The sequence below is a fragment of the Nannospalax galili genome, unplaced genomic scaffold (assembly GCF_000622305.1).
Source record: "Nannospalax galili isolate Female #2095 unplaced genomic scaffold, S.galili_v1.0 scaffold413, whole genome shotgun sequence".
Lineage (NCBI taxonomy): Eukaryota > Metazoa > Chordata > Mammalia > Rodentia > Spalacidae > Nannospalax > Nannospalax galili.
In genome coordinates this window covers 849,917-874,343 of record NW_008333889.1, presented here as the reverse complement: position 1 = coordinate 874,343, position 24,427 = coordinate 849,917, and the positions used below count along the sequence as shown (strand labels likewise).

The 24,427-nt window shown below is 38.2% G+C and overlaps 1 protein-coding gene across 10 annotated transcripts in view; it reads right to left on the bottom strand.

Annotated features, from left to right (window-relative positions):
- Cadps2 (calcium dependent secretion activator 2) overlaps positions 1-24,427 on the bottom strand; it is a 595,026-nt gene that overhangs the window by 37,847 nt on the left and 532,752 nt on the right. For all 10 annotated transcript variants that reach the window (XM_017797106.1, XM_017797102.1, XM_008828867.1 and 7 more), the window contains 3 exons: positions 22,751-22,825; positions 6,127-6,210; positions 5,987-6,019 (listed from right to left, as the gene is read on the bottom strand). In XM_017797106.1, coding sequence (XP_017652595.1) covers positions 5,987-6,019; positions 6,127-6,210; positions 22,751-22,825 — 192 coding nt within the window. The remainder of the gene's footprint in view (positions 1-5,986; positions 6,020-6,126; positions 6,211-22,750; positions 22,826-24,427) is intronic.

Genomic DNA, 24,427 nt, shown 5'->3' with positions numbered 1-24,427 from the left:
GTGCTGGGAACTGAATCCAGGTCCTCTGCAAGAGTAGTCAGTGCTCTTAACCACTGAACTGTCTCTCCAGCCCCTTTATGTGGGTTTTTATTGGGGAACCAAACTCAGGTCCCCATATTTGTGTGTCAAACAGTTTGCTGACTGAGCTATCTCCCCAGTCTCTAACCACAGATATTTCAAACACACCTAACATTTGCAAAACATGCTAATACATTCCTTGAATCTTCTTAATGACCCAGTGAAGGAGATGGCACAGAAACGATACAAGTATCCTTACTGTAAAGGAGGGAAAATGAAAGTGCACAGGTCAGGGAGCTGAGAGTGTACAAAGGAGGGACCTGAATTTGGATTCTGGGCTTTATGCTGTTTGTATGGTACAGAGATAGGTCCAAGGCACACTTGGGGGAGATTAAAGATTAGAAACTTTTGGCAGTGAGCATACAGTAGAGAGGATGTCTGGAGATACTGATCTCAAACTTGGCCATCTTGTCTCATGTTTGTTTCCTTCCAGGGTGAATACCAGGCTTCCTTTTGTGCTTTACAAGCTGCTATTTCAAGTTTCGAGAATGGGACCCTTAACTACTCTGACAGCTTTCTACAGGAGGAAGTAAAAAGGATGTATTGTTCTTAAAAGACTTACATGATTTATCCACGATAGTACTGATACGATCAATGAATGTTTATTTTTTAGAATGTAGTCGCTAGATTTTATTTTATAATCAACAATAATATGTGATAATAACTAACACGTACTGAGCACTAATTGTACTCTGGGAAGCCTGGAAAGTGCTTATTCACAATAAGCCTGTAAGAGGTATAATTATATCTTCATTTAATAGGTATAAAAATTGGTGGCTAAGGTCATACTGATATTAAGCAAACTGATGGAGGGCAATTTCAAGCTCAAGCAGTCTGGCTCCTCAGCGTCTACAGAACCATACTACTTGATTTCTTTTTTTGTCATTTTTATTTCTTTACTTTTTATATAACATTTTTATTGAATTTTTGTGTATTTCATACAGAACATCTCAATCAATCTTAATCATCTTTATTCCCCCGGCCCTGCCAGCACCCTCCCATAGCGCCCCCCCCCTCCAATGGAGCCCATATACTCTGTCATCGCTGTTAAGGCCCTCTGCGCAGAAATCAAGAGGCTATTTAATTTTTTTAAAGCAAATATTCCACATTATTGACTCAATTTTTTTACCATACTTTTAATTTATTTATTTTATCTTTTGTTTCTATGATATATGTGTGCACATGTTCGCATGAGTGCAGGCTTGTGCTTGCCATGGTGTATGTGTGTGTGTGTGTATTGGTCAGGAGAAAACCTTGGGGGTTGATCACCTCCCCTTATAAGAGGCAGGGTCTCTCTTTTCGTGTTTACTGTTGCTTTTGCCAGGCCAGTTGGCTCACAATCTTCTGGGGACTCTCCTGTCTCTGTCTCCCATCTTGCTGGAAGAGTGCTGGGATTACAAACATGCGCTATCGTGTCTAGCTTTATGTGGGTTCCAGGAATCTGAACTCAAGTCTTCACCCTTGCATGGCAAATACTTTACATACTGAACCATCCTCCCAGCTCCATCCCCTTTTAATTTTTATTACATTTAAATTCATTTACTTCGTGTGCATGAGTTTGTGTGTGGGCATGCGTATGACACTGTGTATATCTGGAGGGCAATATTTAGGATTTTGGTTCTCTCCTACTGTGTGGATTCTAGGGTCTGAACTCATATAATCAGGCTCCATGGCAGGTGCCTTTATCCTCTGAGTCATCTTGCTGCTCTCCCCCTTTTTAAAAAATATACATTGCTTCCTGTTACCTCTTACCTATGTTATTGATAGGCAATTAGGCATTTTTTTCATTGTTGTTTTAGTATGGGTAGTACTTTCCTGTTAGCAGTTTCTTTTGGTTTTGGCCTATCGCACCTGTTTATAAGGCCAATGTGAGCATTCTCCACTTGGCCTATATTTAATACACTGGCTCTCACTCTCAGGTCTGGGTTCCCTTTTCCTAAGTTATTGTTGTGATAGATTTGCCAAATTCAGGTCTTGCTTTAAAAACATTTTAAGCCATTGGGCATGGTGGTGCATGCTGTAATCCCAGAACTTGGAAGGTGAAGGAAAAATGATCAACAGTTCAAGGTCATCCTCACCTATACAATGAGTTCAAGACCAGCCTGGGCTACATGAGATTCTAACAGTCTCCCTACTCCAAATTTAAAGCTATGTCTGAGGTCTTCAACTGCATGAACGTGAACACTCCAGAGGTCTATGATAGGGCCATGAGCCACATCACTCCAATTGAATTCTCCAGGACACAGAAGTTTAAGGAAGGGAAATCAATTAAATGACTCTAAAGGTCACAGTTTATCACCTGTTCAGAAAGTTCCCATGTAGCCTCTACCAGCGTTTGTTACCAAGAAGCCTGAAATATTGGAATTTACTTTTGTTCAGGAATATATTTGTGAAGAGAATATGCCTGACAGATACTAAAACTGTATTAATAATGTGATACATTTAAATTGCGTGATTTGGGTAATTTCTCTTATTAACTCATACATTTTACTAGGTATGGTAATACCTAGTAAAGAGGCTTTGGGAACATGATCCCCACCTCCCCTTTTAAGAATAAAACATTTAATTTCATAGGTAATTTTTATTTCATAGTGAAACCATATTTTTACTTATTTATTTATTAAAATGATTTTCAATATGTGCAAGTACTACAAGAAGGAACTTCCTCTTTTATAGTGTTGTTTTAATTTATCTGTTCTTCATCTTGGGAACATTTGGGGATCTGTTTTCTCTTGGATGTACCAAACAAATATTCAGAGTCCAAAGAGTAGATGATTGTCATAGGACTAATATGGGTTACATAACTCATTCACTCATTTTGGTGAAGACACAAGAGAGGTTGTTTCAGGCCATACAGTTAATCCAATGGCCTAAGATCACAGAAAGTCAAGGAATGTTCAGCCATTACTAAGTCCTAGGCCAGTGAGCCTCTGTGTTTTAATTTTTTATTACATTTTATTATTTATTTATTTAGTGTGTGTATGTATGTACATGTATCATGGTGCATGTGTGGCGGTCAGAGGACAACTTGCCTGAGTTAGTTTTCTTCTTCTACCATGTGGGTTCTAGTGATTGAACTCAGGTTGTCAGGCTTAGCTGTGTGTGCATTTACCTACTGAGTCACCACTCTAGAATTGCCTAACAATTTTTTAAGTTCAACTTATTAATTCTTTTAAAAAACTATGCTTTTCATACTGGATCTAAATACTCATCACCAAACCCAAGTCCATATACACTTTCTTTAGTATTTTCCTTTACAGGATGTATAGTTTTACATTTTACATGTGAGTCTATCATGTCTTAATTTTTATAAAAGCAGAGACAATCATCTCCCCCTCCCCCCCTTTTTTTTTGCTTGGAATTCCCAAGAGACTGCTTCAGATAGATAAACTTGTTGGAGCCTGAATATAAACAAAAAAAATTGCCAACAGAACCACATATCTTTAAAATTAATATTGATGGGCATCAGTAATAGAATTGAAAGGTTCAGATCTGAGGGAAAAACTCACTGGTAATTGTCCATGGTCAGGACACTTCTATAGTCTAGATAGTTATACTCCAGAGGGTAACTTGATTGATTAGTGACCATGGTACCTACAATTCATCTAAGACAGGGGTAGGTAGGATGAATGGGAATGGTAGCAGTGGTCACCCTCACATGTCCACTGTACTATCTCTCACTCTGAGTAGCTGGAGCCATGGAATGTACAGGTTTCACTAAGTATGCCCAGGGTCTTGCATTCAGTGAACACAGAATAAAATTTATCCAGTTGGTTCACTGAAGAAATGGAAGGTGTGTAATCTAAAATACAAGAGTCGCTTGGATAATACATGCACTTGAAAAGCCACCAAGGCTCTCAAGGAAGGAGACATGATAAGGATCATCACATATTTGAAGCACAATCCTGGGAAGGATTAGAAACAATATTAAAAGACAGAACTCACTGAGAAACAGTAGTTCAGCTCATTATACCTCTGAGTAGGCTGACTAATGGTGAGTTTGCGATCACTGGAAAAATTAAACAGCTCAAAGGCATCTTTGTGAAGGACGTCAGAGGAGGACCTTTCTGCACTGAGGAGAGTGAATGCAGCACTTTCTGCCTCTCTCAACTCTAAAATTTTATGGAGCATAATGGGTCTGGTTCCTAGTCAGATTGAGAACTTCAAAGCTCCATAGACATAAGTAATTAGGGCATCACATTCTATTTAAATCAAGATAAAACTCAAAGCTAGTATAAGATGTATGATAAGACGTCCAACAAAATTTAAGTGTGTGTGTGATGACTTATCTCTGAAGGCATACAGTATAAAACCTTCCCCTTCATTCTGCCTTTCTCTCTTTTGTGCTGGAAAGCAGGACCTAAGCATGTAATTACATCTATTCATTTCCCAGCATTGATTCTGATTTTAAGTACGGGCAGAAAGTCTGCAGAAACTTCTTGGAAGTCAGATTTTTTTTTTTTTTTAAAGTCGTTCCAAAGAAACCCCATGGAAAGGCAGGAATGCCTAAGGCCTTGTCATTGAGAATGTATATGTATGATCACAACATTAGTAATGCTGGGGATAAAATGTAGGTAAGCATTCTAAAAGTAAGTGCCACCTGCAATGGCCACTCAACACTTCCCAGCAATCATGCTAACACTCATAGGGACAGTCCAGAGGTGTGGTTTCCTCAGGGAGGAGGGGGTGAACTGTATTCCAGCCACCTGCAAAGTTTAAGTGTGTTCACTTTGCTTTAATTCTTTGAAAATTGACAACATATGCCCAAACATATAAATAAATAGAGTATGTTAGGCATTGATCATATAGAAATCATACACTTGTGTGATAATAATAGAATTTAAAGCCAAAATTAATTCGGTACAGCTTAAAAATGCTGCACTAGTGGATGTGAAAAACACTACCATTGAACTCTACCTGATGACCTTATATCCATGCTCAGATGCCAAGGAGCTCAGAAAGTAACCGACTGTGACTAGCAGTAATCAGATATATAGAGATTAGAACTGCATGTGCATCTTAGTGTCAATTGTATTCAAAATGAATTTTTCTGTATGAAACTGTGTATTTTAATAATGAAATGGAGATCTTCTTTAAAGTTTAAAACCTCATTTAATTTTATGTCTTATAAGGTTTATACTTGAGTACAATATTGTATAACTATTAATTCAACTGTAAACCTAAAAATATACAGCCTATTTTGAAAGCGATGCATCTTAGCTCTGGACATTGTTATTGAATATGTCAATGCTGTTGTAATGAAATGCTTCTTCTGATAATATGGTTATTAAATAAATAATTTTTTAAAAATACTGCACTAAATTGTTGGTTATATTTACCATATAAGTTTATCTTACTCCATGATTTCCACCCCTGGTATTAAATTGATAACAAATTTGGTCATGCATTATTTCTGAAGAAGTCTGTGAAAAATCAAATAATTAATCAAGTGACTATTGTCATTTTTGTATTTAGGAAATGAGTGAATTGATTTTGTTGGTTCATTTCTATTGTTATTTTAATTTTTGTTAGAACCTGTAAAAGCTTTCATATAAAGAGAAAAGAGACTAAATACTGTTTTATATTGTGTGAGGTTTTCTCTGTGCCATGCTAGAGGGCTATAACTTCCCGTTGCAACTCCAATGACATGCTCTCATGGCAAACTAACCTTTCTTCAGCTCTTCAGTTCCAGCAGAAAAAGTCAAATATGCCAAAATGAGTTTGCCAAGCCTTGCAACAGGTTTATTTCTTGCTTAAGGAAAAGAAACTACTCTTAAGACAATGGTATTAGTTTACAGATTTGAAATAAACCAATGTTGAACCATAATTATGAGGGGTGAGGAGAGAGAAGAAGAGGGAAGAGGAACAAAGAAAGGGATGGAAGGAAAACAGATTAAAAGATACTTACAGGGACATCAACGTATTTTGCAGCTGCTTTCACCTTAAATGGGAAAGAAAGGTAATTATGAGGATTATATTCTTAACTGACACATAAGTACTATGATAATAGTTAAAAGACAACATAAGAGAACTCATTGAAATACTTACAGTGAATGACAGAATGGATGAGAAAAAAGTGCCTTCATCATACCTTGACAGCTTAGACAAGACCCCTTCCAACACTGAAACAAACTATGATAAAGTTATGGTTAGTGGCGAGAGTGTTTCTGTGCGTACAGTCTAAGAGCAGTGTAGACAATTCCTAAGCCAACTTTCCCTAAGACATAAAAGTCCACAATGAACAAGATGACTGCTGAAGTCAGGGGAACTTGCAATGTCTGTTCTTTCTTTTTGAACATGAACTTGAGGATTATTTCTCATTGGTGGAAATAATACACTACTTTAAACAATAAAAGTGTATAATAGAATAGTTTCTATATACATGGCCCAGGACAGCTATGAATGTGATTTAACACAAAATCATAAACTTACTTAAAACACTGAGATTATTGTCTGCAATTGAGCAGTTATTTATTGTGAATTTTGTGAATGACAGTGTTGTGTCACAATGTTACATGAAATAAATATATACGTATATATGCTTTTGCAACCCATGGGTATTTGGCTCAAGGAAATTCTTCTTCATCCAATGTGAGAAGCCAAAAGAGAAGCCAAAAGGTTGGATGCCTTTGCTTTAAATCATTAATAAGTAATTTCAGGTTTGTGAGATTACTCCAGGAAATATTTTTCAGGTTTAATACAGATACTGATAAACAATGATGAATAAGCTTAATTAAATACTTGACCATAGCTCAAGTATTGAGCTATTGGATAATAAAGATCAGAAGATGGAAGGGAGGCACAACATTAAGGGGTTTTATAACATTAGAAAAAAATGACATTTTTAGCCAGCAGTGGTGACCAATGCCTTTAATCTCAGCACTTGGGAGGCTGAGGCAGGCAGATTTCTATGAGTTCAAGGCCAGCTTGGTCTACATAGTGGGTTCCAGGCCAGCTATGGTTCTCAAAAAGACCCCCTCCCCCAATTCTGACATTCTTTTACAATCAGTTCTAATTGAGACATTTAAGAATCATCCCTTTTTCAGGGCTATAAAGGCATCTCAGACATTACTTGTTCCATTAGTTAAATGTGTGTTGAGAGAGGGAAGGAATGGAATTCAAATCACCAGGAATGTTTTACGTTTCTAAAATTTCTTTTCCTGTCTCTGAGACAGGGTCTTATGTATCCTATGCTGGCTTCGAACTTCCTATTGTAGTTGAGAATGACTTTGAATTTATAATCCTCCCACTCTCACCTCTGGAGTCCTGGGATTACAGGCATGTGCCACCATGCACACTTTATGCAGTGCTGGAGCTCAAGCCCCAGGCTTCGTGCACGCTGTGTAAGCAAGCATTCTATCAATTTGAACTATATTGCCAACCAAAAATGAATTTTTTTGAGACACATTTTCACTATGAATCCCTGGCTAGCCTGGAAATCACTATGTAGACTAGGCTGGCCTTGAACTCATAGCAATCCACCTACCTGTGCCTCCTACATTTTGGGATTAAAGGCTTTCACCACCATGCCTGACCCTAAAATTATACATCTGTATATACACATATTAAAATTATATGTATTTATTTAGAGTATGAGTGTGTGTATGTGTGTGTGTGTGTGTGTGTGTGTGTGTGTGTGTCAAAGTCAGAGGACAACTTGTGGGAACTGGTCCTCTCCTACCATGTGAGTACTGGGGATTGAACTCAGGTAGTCAAAGCTTGGCTGCAAGGGCCCTAACCTGCTGAGCTATCTTGTGGCTAAGTTTATACTTGTATAAAATGAAGAGTGTCCAGTAATATAATACTGGAAAATCTTATTTTATTGTAAGGGAACATATATCTGGCTTGATGATCAGTGAATAAAAGAAATTAGAAAGGACATATGACCCTGCTTCTTTCTTGTATAAGTAAAGTAATATGTGCTATTGACAAATTACACACTCCCAAAGGGAGACAATGACAAGGTTTTTTAAATACGAAAAGGGAAATTAACAAAGGCTGGTTTTTGTTCACATAGCAGCTTCTTCAACAAAGTGATAATAGTTCCAGGGACCTGGCTTATTAGTCTCTGGTGACCACAGAACTCACTGTGAGTGCACAGGAGATAATCTTTTCTCTATGGTTGGTCAATTACTGCAAAATAGTTTATGCAAAAGAAACAAAAACTTCCCTATAGGTTTCTCTACCACATCATTTGTGATATGATGTAAGAATGTAGAAACAAATCATGTAAACTGCTGACTAAAGTTTTATTTTTTAAGGAGAATTACATTAAATTGGCAAGTTATCCTAAGGAATCTAAACAGTAAAAAACACAAAATTAGAAATTACTCAGGACTCAAAGTCTACTTAGGACTTTCTTCCAGCCTATTAGGATTTCTTACCAAGCATGACAGTCTAGTCAACTTGATGTGGTTTGCCAAGACCCAGAAGACCAATACTCCAGGGCTCTGTCAGATCAGGGGAAGGGAATTCCAGACTTAATGGCCCTCTGTGGAAAAGGCCTCATCTCTTGTAGCTCAAATCTCGAGAGCAAGTATATATGTTAGGTCATCTCATTTGCTATGAGGAGAGAGGCAATTACTATGGATACCAGACAACCTGAGGTATCAAAGGCTCCAGCACAGCATCTGGTCCTCGGTGCATTTAACCAGTCTGTACCTTACCCTAAAGGTCAAGGTAAAGTAGAGACAAGAAGCCTGCGGATGGATATAGAAGATGAGAGGTTGAGCTGTAGTTCTGCTACTGTCTGCTCTGAGATTCTATTGAGTCATTTTGCTTCTCTTGCTTTACTGTAAAGTGGAGAAAATGAAGCTATCCTGTTCACTTTACCAGGAGAGTACCAAAATCAGTGGAGGTAATTTAGGTGAAAGATTGAAATTTGTAAAATATTCAAGAAGTATAAAGAATTAAAACGGCTTGTATGATTAAATTATAATCATTATTTTTCTGAATATCTATGTGTTGAGTCACAAGTTAAGTAGAACTGTTTAGTGACAAGGAATAATAATGAGTTTGGCTCATGGTTAAATGGGTCTGAGTCAAGGACATCTATGGAGGTGTCTACGAAGGAGGAATGAAGTTGAGGCTGTCAGACCTTTAGAATCTTGCTTGCTTAAAGGTGAATGGCATGGGAGAAAGACTTGGAACACAGGTGACATATTCTAGACATGCTTTTTACCATCATGCTATAGAATCACAGAAATTGAGGCACTCCAGTAGGCAATGTGCCCAGTACCTAGAAGTGTTCAATATTCGAATGTCATTTTGTTATAATTATTGTAATTGAACACCTAAGACAAGAAAGACAAAATGTAACAATTTAGGATTCTCTTCTCAAGAAAATAAAAAGCTGTGGGAGAGAGAGAGGCATGAACACAACTGGGCATGACACAAGCTACGGGCCAGCATAATTGGGCACACATTACACAGAAACTGGAAGAATGCCTTTGACCTAAGGATTTACAGTAAACTGTTTATCATTAGAGCAGATGCTGGACTTCAGGACAAAAGAAATGGAGCTGATGAAGTGACATCTAGAAAACCCCGTGGAGAGGAATTTAGGGTGGAAGTTTTTTCCACCGAAGCACTTGGTAGCCTGTCTGTCCTGTCTTCTCTGGAGTTTGTGGTATCACTGGGCTACAGCTGGAAAAGCCCTCAGTGTGGGCTATGGTCTGGGCCGCCACAGCGACAGCCATGCAGTTTTCTTTGCCTCTCAGGAAGCCTCTGTTTGGGTTTCTCTCTGTCCCAAATGGTCCTCAGGGAGGCGTGACAGAGGAGTGGCTCTAAGGGCTTAGGGAGATTGCACCCTCGGGATCAACCAGATGAGCTGTACAGTTCCTACAGGAAAGTTTTCTTTGTAGGATTGTTGTTGAGACCCACGTGTTGGAAAAGCTACCTTCCATACCAAAATCTATTAACATTAAGATTATTAAGGACATAGTTTCCATTTGGCTTTTAATTGCACAAAACAGCAAGATTCCAAAGAAATCCAGTTAAACGCTGTGTTTCCTTGCTGCATCTTTAACTGTTTCCTGTGAACTTTCTCCATGCTGCTCCGGGAGTATATAAATACTTATGGGTTTGCTTTATGGCCTCTGCTCTCCTGGGGGTGTTGGGTGGGAATGAAACACTGCAATCTCTTTGTTTCCCTCTTCTTTATTGTGGATGTCATGTACTGGGTTTGTTTGAGTAACATTTAACACTTAGAGTCCGTCTGGGTAATTACTGCCTTTACTTCATAATACATACTCTCAAGGAAATTAAAGATGTACAAGTAGTCTGAAATGACTGGTAGAATGAAACATGAGGAGCACCACAAGGCATTATGGCTTAAAGATCCTGCTGAACTTTAAGAGGATGTAAAAAAATCTTCTCAGCAGAATATAAGATTCATATATTCATAGCAGGATATTAAGAACTATAAATTCTGAGAAGCGATGGGGGAGAATTTACTACAGACTCCTGGGTTCAACAAATAGTTACTATTTTTTCAGCCACAAAGTAAACAAGGAGTGGTTGCATCATTTACATGGCGAGGTTTAAAATCTTCCACAGAAAAGGCAGCCATTCACAGTAAGACTGATGAGGAAAAACTGCATGTTATTGTGGGGAGAAGGGGATGAAACTTGAGAAGTCTATTAGCAGATGCTTTTATTGATAAGATCAGGACTAGCTAATTATTAAAATTCTACATGAAAACAGGTTCTCTTCCCCAAACCAGAATGTTATATGATGCACACATTTCATTCTTGTCCTCATTCTCCAACTGTGAATCCACTTCTTTGAAGCTTTGTTCTGAATGACTCTAAAAGTTCTTTCTAGATCATGGACATATGTGTGAAGGATGGACAGTACTTTGCAGTATGTATTTATCTGTAAAACATCTTGTTCTGCAAAGTTCTCTAAGACAATTTCCAAAACAGTGCACCTAGCTCAGATGTTAGCAAATTCTTCACACTTTTCTCACTGTCCCCTTGTTTGCTCAAATACAGTGACCTACCTTACTCTATTTCTTCTCTGCTAATAGCTCTTAACAATGTTTGTCATTCCTTTTAAGCACATACTTGGATTTGAACAAGTACCTTCTGAATATATGGCCTTGACCCAAAGAAGTCAATTTAATCAAAGTAATTTTACCAGGCTGAGTTGGCAATATATTTTTATTATATCATCAAGGGAGTCTTGCCAGATTTTGTTCTCTGACTATCTTATTCTTGAGAAAAATTCAGGATAAAGTGTTCTAAGTTCTCAGAATGAACATATATATATATGTATATATGTATATATATGCACATATAGCTCTATGAGCTTATACATCTGTATCTATATATTCAGTGAGAAAGTGGTTTTTTATTCCCATATTCCCCCTTCTCTCTCTCTCTCTCTCTCTCTCTCTCTCTCTCTTTTCATTTTCAACAGTATTTGAAGGTCTAGGAAGTTGAGTTTTATTGTGATTCTCTTTTAATTCATACCCAGGATTGACAGGGTCTCCATTACAGAAATGCATTCTGAAAGTTGTTTATTTTCTTATTCTTGGCTCTCTTGACTATTTTCCCTGGCAGAGTCTTACTCTCAGCCCTCTACTGTTTTAGTATCCTTGCTAGTTCCTACAATGAGTTCCATCTTCATCTCTGAGACTTACAGTTGGCTCCTTACCACCTCCAGCTACCTACCCAAGCCAGGCTCATGAGGTGCATGTCTCTGTGGAATAAACATCAAATGAGAGTCCTCTCAGGCTGGTTGGTAAAACCTCGATGTAAGGAGAATAGGACTAGAGGGTGAAGTTGCCACTTTTCCCTTGGCAGTCTTCCTGAGTTCTGAATGGTGCTGCAGAAAGGTTACAGGCTTCAGGACCACCAGGGTTCTATTGCACTGTCCCTTGTGACTTCCAACCTCTGTTCTCTCATCTGTGAATGACAAGACTGGACTGTGGGGGTCAGGTCTGCCCTACAGGAGGTTTTAGGCCTCCTTCCTTTCACAGAGCAGTGTAACTTCAGTTAGTGCTATATTTTGCTTTTCTCTCTATCCCCCATTTAGGGCAATTTTTAATTAGTTTTTAACATAAGGTGGCAATACATAGGACACTTAGTGCTACATTCAGATTTTAGCAATCCTCCTACCATTTTCTTCATTTGAAAAACATGTTTCCACTTCCATTCTGGCTGGGGACACCTCTATATCTTCCCTCTTAGGCCTGCTTTCCATTTCTCCTACATGGGCTCCAGCTACAGCCCTTCAGGCTTGGGAATAGAATCTAGAGGTACATCATTTTCAGTTGTTGAAATCTTATAATCACATTGATGCTTTGAGTGTACATCCTTCCTCTGAACTCCATATCCAAGTATCTCTAATGACACCTCCCTTGGATGCCTCCAAGGTAGTGCAATCATGCTGTGCCCAATAATGCCATCATAATTTTTCCTTCCAAATGTTTCTCTTTGTAGAACATCTGAATCAATGAATGGCACTTGTATCCTTTCCGTGACTCACATCACAGACCTAATGGTTATCTTTAATGTCTCCTCCTTCTGCGCTTCACTAAATCGTGCCCATGCTACATTGTAAATGCTTAGCATTAGTTTACTAGAGACCAAGGTAAGGGCCTTCTGACAGATCTGTTTGCTATGGGCCACCAGATGAATTTTCTAATGCAACGCTGGTTAATTCTTCACCCCACTCTGCACCTCTCCCATCTTTCAGTGCTCTTGGGATCAAGGTTTGAAGCTCCTTAGCACATCCTATCAAATTCTTCTCACCTCTGCAGTTTCATTTTGCACCAGGCCCTGTGCCTGCAGTGCCTCCTCCCTCGCTGCTGTGTGTGTCTCCCTCTTTCATCTGGTTGATTCTTTCGTCCTGTAGAATTCAGCTTAAGCTTCAGCTTGAGAAAAACTTGTGCTGTCCTCCAACTACATGAGTCATTATATCATATGATTTGTGATACGCATTTGTCTGGATGTAACTTTATGTTTGTTAGCGTGTTTCTCCCAAGGGGTCAGAAAACTCCCCAAGGACCAAGACTGACTGTTTTGCTAGCATCGTATCCCTAGCATTGAGCACACCACCTGGCACACTGCTGTATCCTGAAACTCCATGATGCCTCAATGTCATGAATTTCAACTATTTTTATGGGCCCTTTTCATTAAAATCTTTAAAAATAATATATTCAGAGTGACTTGTTCAATGATCCAGGTTACAGATAAAACAAACTCAGAGTGCTGACACCAAAGAATGTTTAATATTTTCCAAATGTACCATCATCTTTTAATGCTACTCACTCAGAAAACACTCACTACTGTATGAGAAGTAATCTAAATAGTATAGTGGAAAGAGAGAATGAGATTCTTGCTCTCCAGAGGTAGAAAGACTTATAAGTGAACACATGTTCAATGATGAAGAAAAGGCCTGGGTGACAAGCTAAATATATATAGGAGGGTGAGATGGCTTCCCGGAAAAAAAAGCATAGAAGACTATTCCAGTTGAGATATAAGAGGGAAGGAAGGGCTCTCCAAGCAGGAGGTGGATTGTAGAGGGGCACAGCGGTTAAATGGGTAACTGAGAAATCATTAGATGCTGGAAACACAAATGTCTAGGATGTATTAGTGCTGTAGGGTAAGAGTGTAGACTGAAGAGGCTTGGAGGTGAGGCCTTTGTGTGTGTGTGTGTGTGTGTGTGTGTGTGTGTGTGTGTATGGTGTGTGTTATGTGTGTGTGTCTGTATCTGTGTCTGTGCCTGTATATGCTTTTTTCCCACCTCCACTCTAAGGATTGTTAATCTCAGAATTACTAGGATTTTATAGTAAAAGATCCTGGGGAAAGCTAATGTAGAACTGCAGCATTCTCAAACATCACTATCATCATGAATCTTATGGAACCTAGCATTCCCAAATGCACCAATAACCATTTCTCACGGGAAAATAATAAAAGTGCAAGGTACATTTTCAAAAATTATGGCAAAAGCAATAGGCGACAAGTGATTGGAAACAGGAATGATGGCACAAGCAACAGGGAGCAGTTAAAAGCTGTGATGCATTGGAAGTCATGACCCACTTTGTGTTCTGAAAAAGCACTCTAGCTGCAGGGTGGAGACTTGATGAAGGAGGGAAACATGGTGAAGATCTGGGAGGCATGAATTTAAAACAAGGGCTGAAAAGAGGGTGGCAGTGAGAACAGAATGGGGCAGAACAGACACCAGTCAGGAGACCGACTCAAGAGGCCCTGGTGTTCTCTTATCTGAGGAGCTTGCGAGAGCTCTAGGAAGACAGGCATCCTAGGATGAAGATGCTTTTACATTGGAGTGATCATTAATATCACTGGAGATAGCGCATGCAGATAAGCATTTAGATTGAAGGTGATGTGGGTGTTCTCATAGAAACTGAGTTTATGGAGGTAAACCAGACAAAGGCCACTGGAAATATGGGGTTTTAGGTAAAAACTAGAGCAACAAAAACTTAATATTTAAGTTGTGCTTCAAGTGTATGGGCTATTGTGCTCAGATCTGCATTAACTTAGTAATTACTAATACCAACAGATGCTTTTTCATAATATTGCATTTTTCCTATTAAGAAATAACGATACTGGCAAATACTACCGTATACTAATAAATTCTTCTACTATACAGACATTAGGAAACTAATCCACAGAGTTTTCTTAAGTAACTTGCTCAATGTGAGAGGGCTGGTAGGAGAGTCAGACTTCAAAGGAAGGTCTGAGGTTGGCTTTTAGCCACAATTCCACACTGTCCCTCACATATGTGTGCAGCTGGGATCACCAACATGAAAGTCTCAGAAATTTCTAAAATGAGTTCAAAAGAACAACCAATGATGGAATCCCAAGAGAAATCAGCATTTAGCACAGAAATAAAATCCAAGATCTTTCCTAAAGACACATACTGCTTAGTGATATGTGATTTGTGAAGACATGGGATAAGAAGAGGATGCAGAGGTGTCTGGAGAGAGGAAGTCAAAAGGAAGGATGTGTGCTTTCCTATTTAGCCAAATGTATCAACTGCATCTATCAATATACAGAGGACTATAAAAATATTGGAAGAGACCTCTGATGTAAGGTGGTAAAAAAGAAATATTCTTCACATGATTCTATGAGTGAGGACAGTCAGAGAAACAAAGGAGATACTACATTCTGCAGAAAGAAAAAAGAACATCAGGAATCAGGAAGGAGGTGATGAAAACACGAAGAAGAACATAGAGAAGCAGAAAGGTAACCTAAAGAAAAGTGGAACGTAATCACAACTCCAACCTGGTACTCCCCAAGGATGGAAGAAAATCAATGCTGTAAGCATAGGGTTAGTTCAGAGAGGGCAGGAGCCCTAATTATAATGACAGACCAGTGATTCTAGCATAGGAAAAACAGCATAGTTCGTGCAAGCTTTAAAGCCAGTGTAGAGATAACAGTGCAGGGCAGGGCAGGCAAGATTCAGAGCAGAGACTCAGGGTACTGCTCATCACTCTAGAGTGCTTCACTCAGGTGCAGTCTGAGAAAGACCTACTGCTAGGGGTCAGACCACTCTGGGTATCACAAAACATAGAACAGTAAAAGCTTAAGGTGCTTAGGATATCCTGCCACAGTGTCTGGGTGGGAGATGGCCATGAGAGAGAGAGTCCCAGAGAGTGCAGCAGATCTGTCACAAGTCCACTGGGAAGTCTAAGAAGCAAGGCATGAAGGCTATGGAGGGTAGAGTGGTGCTGCTCCATGCTCTGAGACAAAGAGTGAGACTAGTCACATGTGCCTTATTATGGGGCCTAGTCTGATGTCGCTGAGACAGTGGCCATCGGACACCAGTTTCCTTGGTTCTAGCAGTTCACTCTAGTCCTCTGTGCAGCTCAGAACTCAGTGGGCTGTCAGTTATACTCTCTTAGGTATACGGAGATATGTCATTGCTTAGACATTTGTCACAACCTCAACTTCACAAACTAAGGCCCTTGGAGAGAGGGTAATATCCAAAACCCAGCCACCAGAATGAATACAGCCCTGCTGCAGAGAACATACCCTTAACCAGCCCTAGAGCAAGTGCAGGGTGGGGCTCAGCTTCCAGGCACTACCACACTCTGCACTCTCTTGTTTGGTGGGAACTGGGAGGAATTACAAATTTCAGCTGAGACCCATTATCTGAAAAGAATCTGCTCTTATCTAAGGTAGGAGGAATACTTTGTTTTTACTAACTTTTCTTTTACTTCTTACTACTATCGTCTGTATTTTTTAAAGATGGATTGTTTTTCCACACTAGCATTTTCTTCTTTCTCATCTTTCCCCATTTTTTAAACTTTCTTCTTTTTAAAAAAGGCATCTTCCATTCTTTTTCCCCTTTCCTGATCACTTTTAAAATTGTCTTATATTAGTTTTATATTTGCTAATTTTAAAAGATTTGTTTTTATTTTTTATTGATTTAAAAAAATGTATTTTATTTATTATTTTTATTTTATGTGTATGAGTGTATTGCCCCCACAGAGGACAGAAGAAGCCATCGGATCCTCTGGAACTGGAGTTACGGACAGTTGTTAGCTGCCATGTGGGTGCTGGGATTTGAACCCAGGTCTTCTGTAAGAACAGCCAGTGTTCTTAATCGCTGAGCCATCTCTCCAGCCTCTTTATTGATTTTTTTTAACTTAAAAATTTATTGAGAATTTCATACATGCATACAAGGTGTTTTGAACAAATCCACATCCACTCCCTCCCCTCCAAAACCTTCCATATCTCCCCATCACTTTTTTCTGACAACTTCATGTACTATCCCTCCCTCCCTTCTTCCCTCCCTTCTTCCCTCCCTTCTTCCCTCCCTCCCCCCTTCCCTCCTTTCTTTTTTTAAAGGGGATTTTTGCTACTCTAACAATGCCCCCTCTGGGAACTCTTGTTTTTATTATTATTTTTTTATTTTTATTTTTTAAAATAATTTATTATTTTTATTTTACGTGTATGCGTGTATTGCTTGCATGTTGGTAGGTGCACCCATGTCGTGCAATGCCCACAGAGGTCAAAAGAGGCTGTCAGATTCCCTGGGACTGGAGTTACGGACAGTTGTTAGCTGCTATATGGGTGCTGGGATTCGACCCCGGGTCTTCTGCAAGAACAACCAGTGTTCTTAACCACTGAGCCATCTCTCCAGCCCTTTGTTTTTATTTTTAAAAAATATTTTATTTACTTTTTAAAATCATTTTATGGGTATGGGTGTATTGCCTGCATGTATATAATAAGTGCACCCATGTTGTGCAGTGCCCGTGGACTTCAGAAGAGGGCATCGGATGCCCTGGAACTGGAGTTACAGAAGGTTGTTAGCTGCTGTGTGAGTGCTGTGAAGCAAACCTGGGTCCTCTGCAAGAGCAGCCAGTGCTCTTAACTGCTGAGCCATCGCTCCAGCCCACTTACCCTTAATTATACACACAAGTGTGTGTGTGTGTGTGTGTGTGTGTGTGTGTGTGTGTGAATCTGTGTATATGTGCATGCGAGTGCAGGTGCTAGAGGCATGGCCTCCCCCTGCAGCTGGAGTTACAGGTGTTTATGAGCAGTCTGATGTGGGTACTGGAGAGCAGTATGCATTTTTAACTACTGAGCTTTCTCTCTAGACCCACATTCATTAATTTTTAATGCATTTGTTTATTCAACATAATTTTTGCCTTTTCCTATGTTGGTGTAGCTGTTTTAAATGGCGTATGCCCTATTTCCATATCTGGTTTTTGTGTTGTTGAACTGTTTGTTTTCTCTTGTCTTTAAAGTATAGGGAAGCAGGTTCTTAAGAGAAGACTGCCTATAACTTCAGCTAGATATGGAAGAGATAGTCATCCCAAGGGACATGCAAATCCCAAGGACAGGAAATATGACAAAACAAGGAAACATTCCTCTTATAGGAATCAGTCCTTTTTTTTTTTTCCTACCACATGAGTTCTGGGGATCAAACTCAAGTCATAAAACTTGGAAATAAGTGCTTCTATCTGTTGACCATCTCACTAACCATATCCCTAATAATTCTTCAGTAACCAAATCCAAAGACACTGAGGTTGATCAAATTCTGGGCAAAGAACTAACAGCTAATTTTTAAAATACTGAATGAATTCAAGGAAAATATAAGGAATCTGCTGAAAGAATTAAAGAAATTATAGGATCTGAAAGAACAATTCAATAGAAAAATATTTCATAAAGTATCAAACTGGAATTGCAGAAACAAGACTCAATAAGTCAAATGAAAACCTCATCTGAAAGTTTCAACAATAGACTAGATAATGTGGAAGAAAGAATATGAAGGCTTGAAGACAAGACTGATGAAAAACACATTCAGATAGTAATGAAGACAAAAATTATGATAAAATACTATAAGGAATATGATTAAAACACTAAAATTTCAAGTAACTAATATTGATGAAATACCAAAGGTATACTCTAAAGGTAGAGAAAACCCATCCAGTGAAATAATAGTAGAAACTCCTTAAATCTTGAGAATGATATGAGCATTTAGGTTCAAGAATCATTCAGAACCCCAAACAGCTTTGACCAGAAAGGCCCTCCACATTACATTGTAAACCACTGAAAGTATATAATGAAAAAGAATGTTGACAGCTATAAGTGAAAAGTGCCAATCACCTATACAGGCAACTTATCAGGATGACAGCAGATTTTTCAGCAAAACCTCTAAAAGCCAGAGGGAGGGAGGAGGGGAAAAAGAGAGGGAGGCAGTGACAGGGAAGTAGAGAAAGAAGAAGGGAGGGGGAGGGGGAGGGAGAGCGAGCAAGAGAGAGAGAGAGAGAGAGAGAGAGAGAGAGAGAGAGAGAACTGCCCACTTAGTTTACTATATCAAGTAAAGCCATTATTAAAAGTTGACAGAGAAATAAGACGCTTTCAACGTAAGCATTTAACAAAAGGAATGCAAGTCCACTAAGCCAGAATTTTAAAACATGCACAAAATAACATTATCTAAAGAAAGTAAGAGAATATATAATAATGAGATAATAGAAAAAGAATAAATCACACCAGAAGAATAGGCAAGAAAATAGTATAAAAGGAGAAAAGAAATGAAAAATAAGAACAAAGGAAAACACATAACAAAGTATAGTGAGGGTGTGCAGAAAAAGGAACTCTTATCCATTGCTGGTAGGAAAATCCATGTACCTACTGTAGAAAATAGTGCAGCCATGCTTCAGAACTACTGTGTGATCCCACCATAACAATAATGACACCATCCATATGATACCTGTATAGCTGTTAACTGTATTATTATTCATAACAGGACAAGTTATAGAATCAGCCTAAATGCCATCAACAGATGAATGGATAAAGAAAATATGGCCTATGCAAGTGAGGAATCAATGAAAAAAAACACTACTATTTATTATCACTTCTAATGGATGGTTGCTTTGTTCAGTTAGTTGACACTCTTCAACTAAACAATTAAAGGCAATTTATAAGTACTGTTTCATAGCAGGTGAAATAACCCATGGAAAAAGCTAGTTTATCCTTCATTTCCAAACAGACACTAAATACATGAGGCTACTTAAATGAAATTAAATTTCAAGTGCTCCATGGCAAATATGCTGGTAGCTACTGTGTCAGATCATGAAGGATAAGCAATTTTTAACCATCATGGAAATTTCTATCAGATTGTTCTGATTTTTATAATACCATTCCCTAACTTAACTCAATATTCACATATACTCTTTTAATTCATCACGTGCATCTAATACAGGAAAATTTATTTATTAATTTCTCCAAAATTAATTGCAGAGGTGTTGCGCAATTCTGCCTGCTGTTCCCAGAAACCTTCCCTCAAATAAAAGTAAAAATTAGTTGAACTTTAAAAAAATATTTCTAAACCAGTTACATGCTAGCATGCAGTGACTGACTGCCTTATAATTATATACTTTGCAAAAAGGCAATATTCAAAGATAACTGTGCTGACAGAAAGGTTGTAGCTAGATAAAATTTCCCCAGATGCTTCACAGAAAAGGGGCAAGGCTGACTTAATTTCACACTAGAAGACAGGCTGTGCAACACTGTAAGCTGCTATATTTTGCTCTGTGGAGGGTAGAATTCTCACTATTCTTTCTCAAGAGGCTCCAGGAGTTTCTGAGCCCCACCACCTGCTGGATGGTTACTTTTTATTCACCTCCCTTTCCACTTGCTGGCGAGTGTGTGAGGGATGATGTACATCGCAGGTATGGTGTGACGGGAGACATCAAGGGAGTAAAACCAATCTGGAGATGTATGTGATAGTTAATAATGATTGACAACTTGATAGCATCTAGAATCACCAAGATTACCTAGATTATTTATCTAGATTATTAATCATCAAGATTATTTCCCATTATCTCATCTTCATGTTGAGACTGTGTTGCTTGTGAAAGGAAGATCTACTGTAAATGTGGCAGTACCATTTGTGGTCTGAGGTTCTGGACTGAGTAGGAGGAAGAAAGCAAGAGGAGCTCCAGCATTTATCTCTCTTGCCTCTTGTCTGTAGACAAAGTCTGAAGCTGCCTCACCTACCCTGATCATGATGAACTGTATACTCTCAAACTGTCAGCCGAAACAAACCTTCCTTTCTTAAGCTGCCTTTCCCACGTATATGACCACAGAAAGAAGAGAAATAACTATGATGTGGTACTACTATGAGACCATTTTCCTTGTGGTTGTTTCCAACCTCAAGATCTGTAATCAGAGAATTTGAAATACACCCACATACACCCACATCCTCTGATACACATAAATGAAAGCAAAGCAAAACAAAAACCCAAACCGAAACAAACACCTAACCCTGACACCCAAACGACAAACCCAAATCAACTAGAATGACTGAGTATGCCCTCTGTTAACACTGAGGTGTTTTCCTTAATAGTATTTTTCTGAGGCAATGAAAATTCAGATCATACCTCATATTTTTAAGGATTAATCATTTGCCCCTTAATACTATATTATGAAATATGTTTTATCATTAACAGTTCCTGAAATTATAGTTTAATACAGATAATCTATAATTTATATCATTTCTCTAATAAATTAAAGTTGCCTACAAAGTCTGATCAGGTATATTTTTGCATCTGTGCATACTGTGAAAAATTACGAAAAGGTGAAGGGGTATTAATGCACTTGATATTTCCAAAATACCTTCCAGAGAGAAGGTAATAATTTATTTTTTTTGATCTTTTTGAGACAGGGTCTCCCTGTAGCTCCAGCTGTCCTGGAACTCACTATGTAGACCAGGCTGGCCTTGAACTCACAGAGATCCACCTGTCTCTGCCTCCGGAGTGCTGGGATTAAAGGCATGTGCCTTTAATTTAGATTTTATATAAACAAAACTGGAGTAGATCACTTTATATTTTAAAATAGTATTAACTTGAAATCATCTGCATTCACTTATTGGAAACAGTAGTATCTGAATTCCTTAAATTATTAATGAGGCCTAACACTTTCATATTGTTTCCTAAACAACAAGTCCTTTACTTAAAAAATTGGTGTTGGTTTTTTCTTTGCATCTGAGGCATTCTTTCAGTTGTTCTATGAAGCCTGACTTGAACTTCTTTGACATTAAAGCCTTGGAAGAGCAAGACATAAATGCTCATATCAAAGTTCCACTTGTAGAACACCGATTTTTATCTTCTCATCATTTAAAAAAAGACAAGTACATTGTGATGGGGTATAGCATAATGCGTTGGTACCTTTATACAGTGGGTGTGTGTTAATCAACACAGGATGCTTAGTTTTCCCATTATCTCATCTTCATGTTGAGAACATTAAAAACTTCTAAGTATTTTGAATTAGATGATTCAATACTAGCAACTCTAACTGCTCTCTGTGTAATTTAGTGTCTTCCTCAACTCTGATTGGCATCTTGTGCCCATTAGCCAATGATTTCTCAACCTCTTTAAGCTGGTCTCTCAGCATCTCTGTTCCCTTCCTAGTCAGCCCTTGATTTCAAATGCCACCCATATCTATGATCATACTAGCCTGAAGCTACCCAATCTTGTCAACTGGTACCCATAATAATCTGTTATACCTTAGTGAACTCTAAATCATCTAATTGCTAAATGGCACAGCCATTTATTCTTCATTTGCACCTATACAATGAGAGTATAACATTTGTCAAAGATACTCCACACATCAGAGGAAATTCTGGAGTGGAGGAGTTCTGATACCATGCTTCTAGATTTGTCTGTCTTTGAGACTAGACCAGGGATGTCACTACAGCAAACAGGCTAAGTTCAAAGACTGAAGATACTCAAATCTGCTCTGAAATTAAAATAGAGTTCATGAATGTCAAATAATAAGGTATTTCTAAAAGGTAGATTAAATTTTCAAAGGACAACATTTGCAAGAACAGACAAAAATCTTTATAAACAAATGAACTCCCAATGTTGACACAGTATTCATAGATTTTTCTTGTTCACAGTTTTTCTTAAAAGTTAAAGTTCGTTGCTCTCTCTCTCTCTCTCTCTCTCTCTCTCTCTCTCTGCGTGTGTGTGTGTGTGTGTGTGTGTGTGTCTGTGTGTATGCATGTATTTATTTATTTTGTATTGCTGAGGATATAACCCTGGGCCTTGTGCATAGAAAATAGGTAGTCTGCCACAAAATTAAACCCACATTTATTTTTTAAACTACATTTTTTCATATAGACAGAGACATAAGAGATAGTTCCAAAAATTTCTCAATTTCATTAAAAAAGGTGAGTGATACATTACCTTTGAAACTAGCATTGAAATGATTTCTTTCACAGTGTTGTCAATCAAATCATCTATTTTTGAATGGTACTGTTGCTAGATTTTAAAAGACAGAAATGCATTAGTGGATACAGATATGAATCTTTTCTCTTAAGTCACAATTGCTCTAAAGCTACTAGTTATGACATACCAGAGTTACTTAAAATAATAATTTTGAACATTAAAAGAACAAAGCTGTGACAAAGATCTACCCAATCAACACTTTTTACATTGTGGTTAGAAAATTTTCCCATGTGCACTGTTGAGTTAAGCAGCTAATGGGGTTATTACTGAGATGAATTGAGTACTTATCCTTATTCAGGCGGAGGAATGTGAAGGATACTTTTTGTTTTCGCCTCTGTAATGAAGGTGGCCCTGTATTTTTCGAAAGGGTTGGTGTAGCCAGAGTAGCAAAAAGACTCAAAAAAGATTTAATTAATACAGCATTTCATGTCTGACAACTCTCATTCGTAAGTTATTTTAAATGTACTCTAGAAATAAAATGAGCTCCCATTTGTTCTGTCTACAAGGACCTTTTTGTCAGCCTGGGGAGCAGCAGTGTATACATTTCTTACAATATGCTCGAGTAAGGGCAAAATTAAAATTTCATCAACAAAGAGGAATAGATGGTAACAAATTAATAGACCATCAAAGGTATAATAAAACGACACTTGCTCTCCATAATGTTACCTCTGCTTCCTCATGAACAAGGTGCCTTTAAGTAAATTTTAAAAAAATGTATTTAAAATAAACCTGAAAGACTACCTTTTTTTTTTTCTTTCTTTCTTTAGAGAGAATACTAGAATGTTCCCGTTATTAGTTTGGGCTTTCATGGCATATGAAGTCACATCTATTTAAACAGTAATTCTTTCTTTAGAAGCATTTATCTGACAGCAGATTGTCCCCCAATGGCCACTTCACAGAAAATGTGACTTGTAAAGACTAACCCTATCCTGATGATTCAAGGCACAGAGTAAAAGCACTCATGTCAGGATAAACAGTAGGCCAACTTCACAGCTGCTGGTGAATGGTCTCCTAAGATGTAAGTTTTTGAAGGCTATTTTTTTTCTCTTCTGAAAACATGTCTCAAAGTTTCCACACAGAACAAAACATCAACTTGGGCCTGTTTGGGACTACTCAGGAATGATCCCTGCTCCCTCAAGGGCTCTATTAGTTATAAGTGGTCATCATCTACTTATGTAAATAATAAAGAAAGCATAATTTTGTAGCTTTCAAATTACTTCTTTTTCTGTGTATGCATAATGATACTGGACTCAAATTAACCACATATATATGACTACTAAGTTTCCCAGGTATGTAGTATACCCAGTGAAGATTATCCAGCTTACTTAAAGCCTTACTGACTTCTAAAATTTTTGCTCCCCAGAGGGAAAAATGAAATGGACACACAGTGGGTGAATCTTTATTGCAGTAGGGTTGGAACATTTGCTGTTGAAATAGCTTAAAAACAAGGAAATGAGAAAATAAAAAACAAACATGAAGCCAAAGAGCGAAGTTAAGTAAAACAACTGACTAGTATGTAATCAAGCTTTGGATTCAGTCTAAATTATCAGTAACTGGGCCATAAGCATGCCTGGGGTCAATGGAAAAATTTCAGCCCTTAGGCTGAGTGATTTGTAGGGTGAGCCCTCAGCAGAC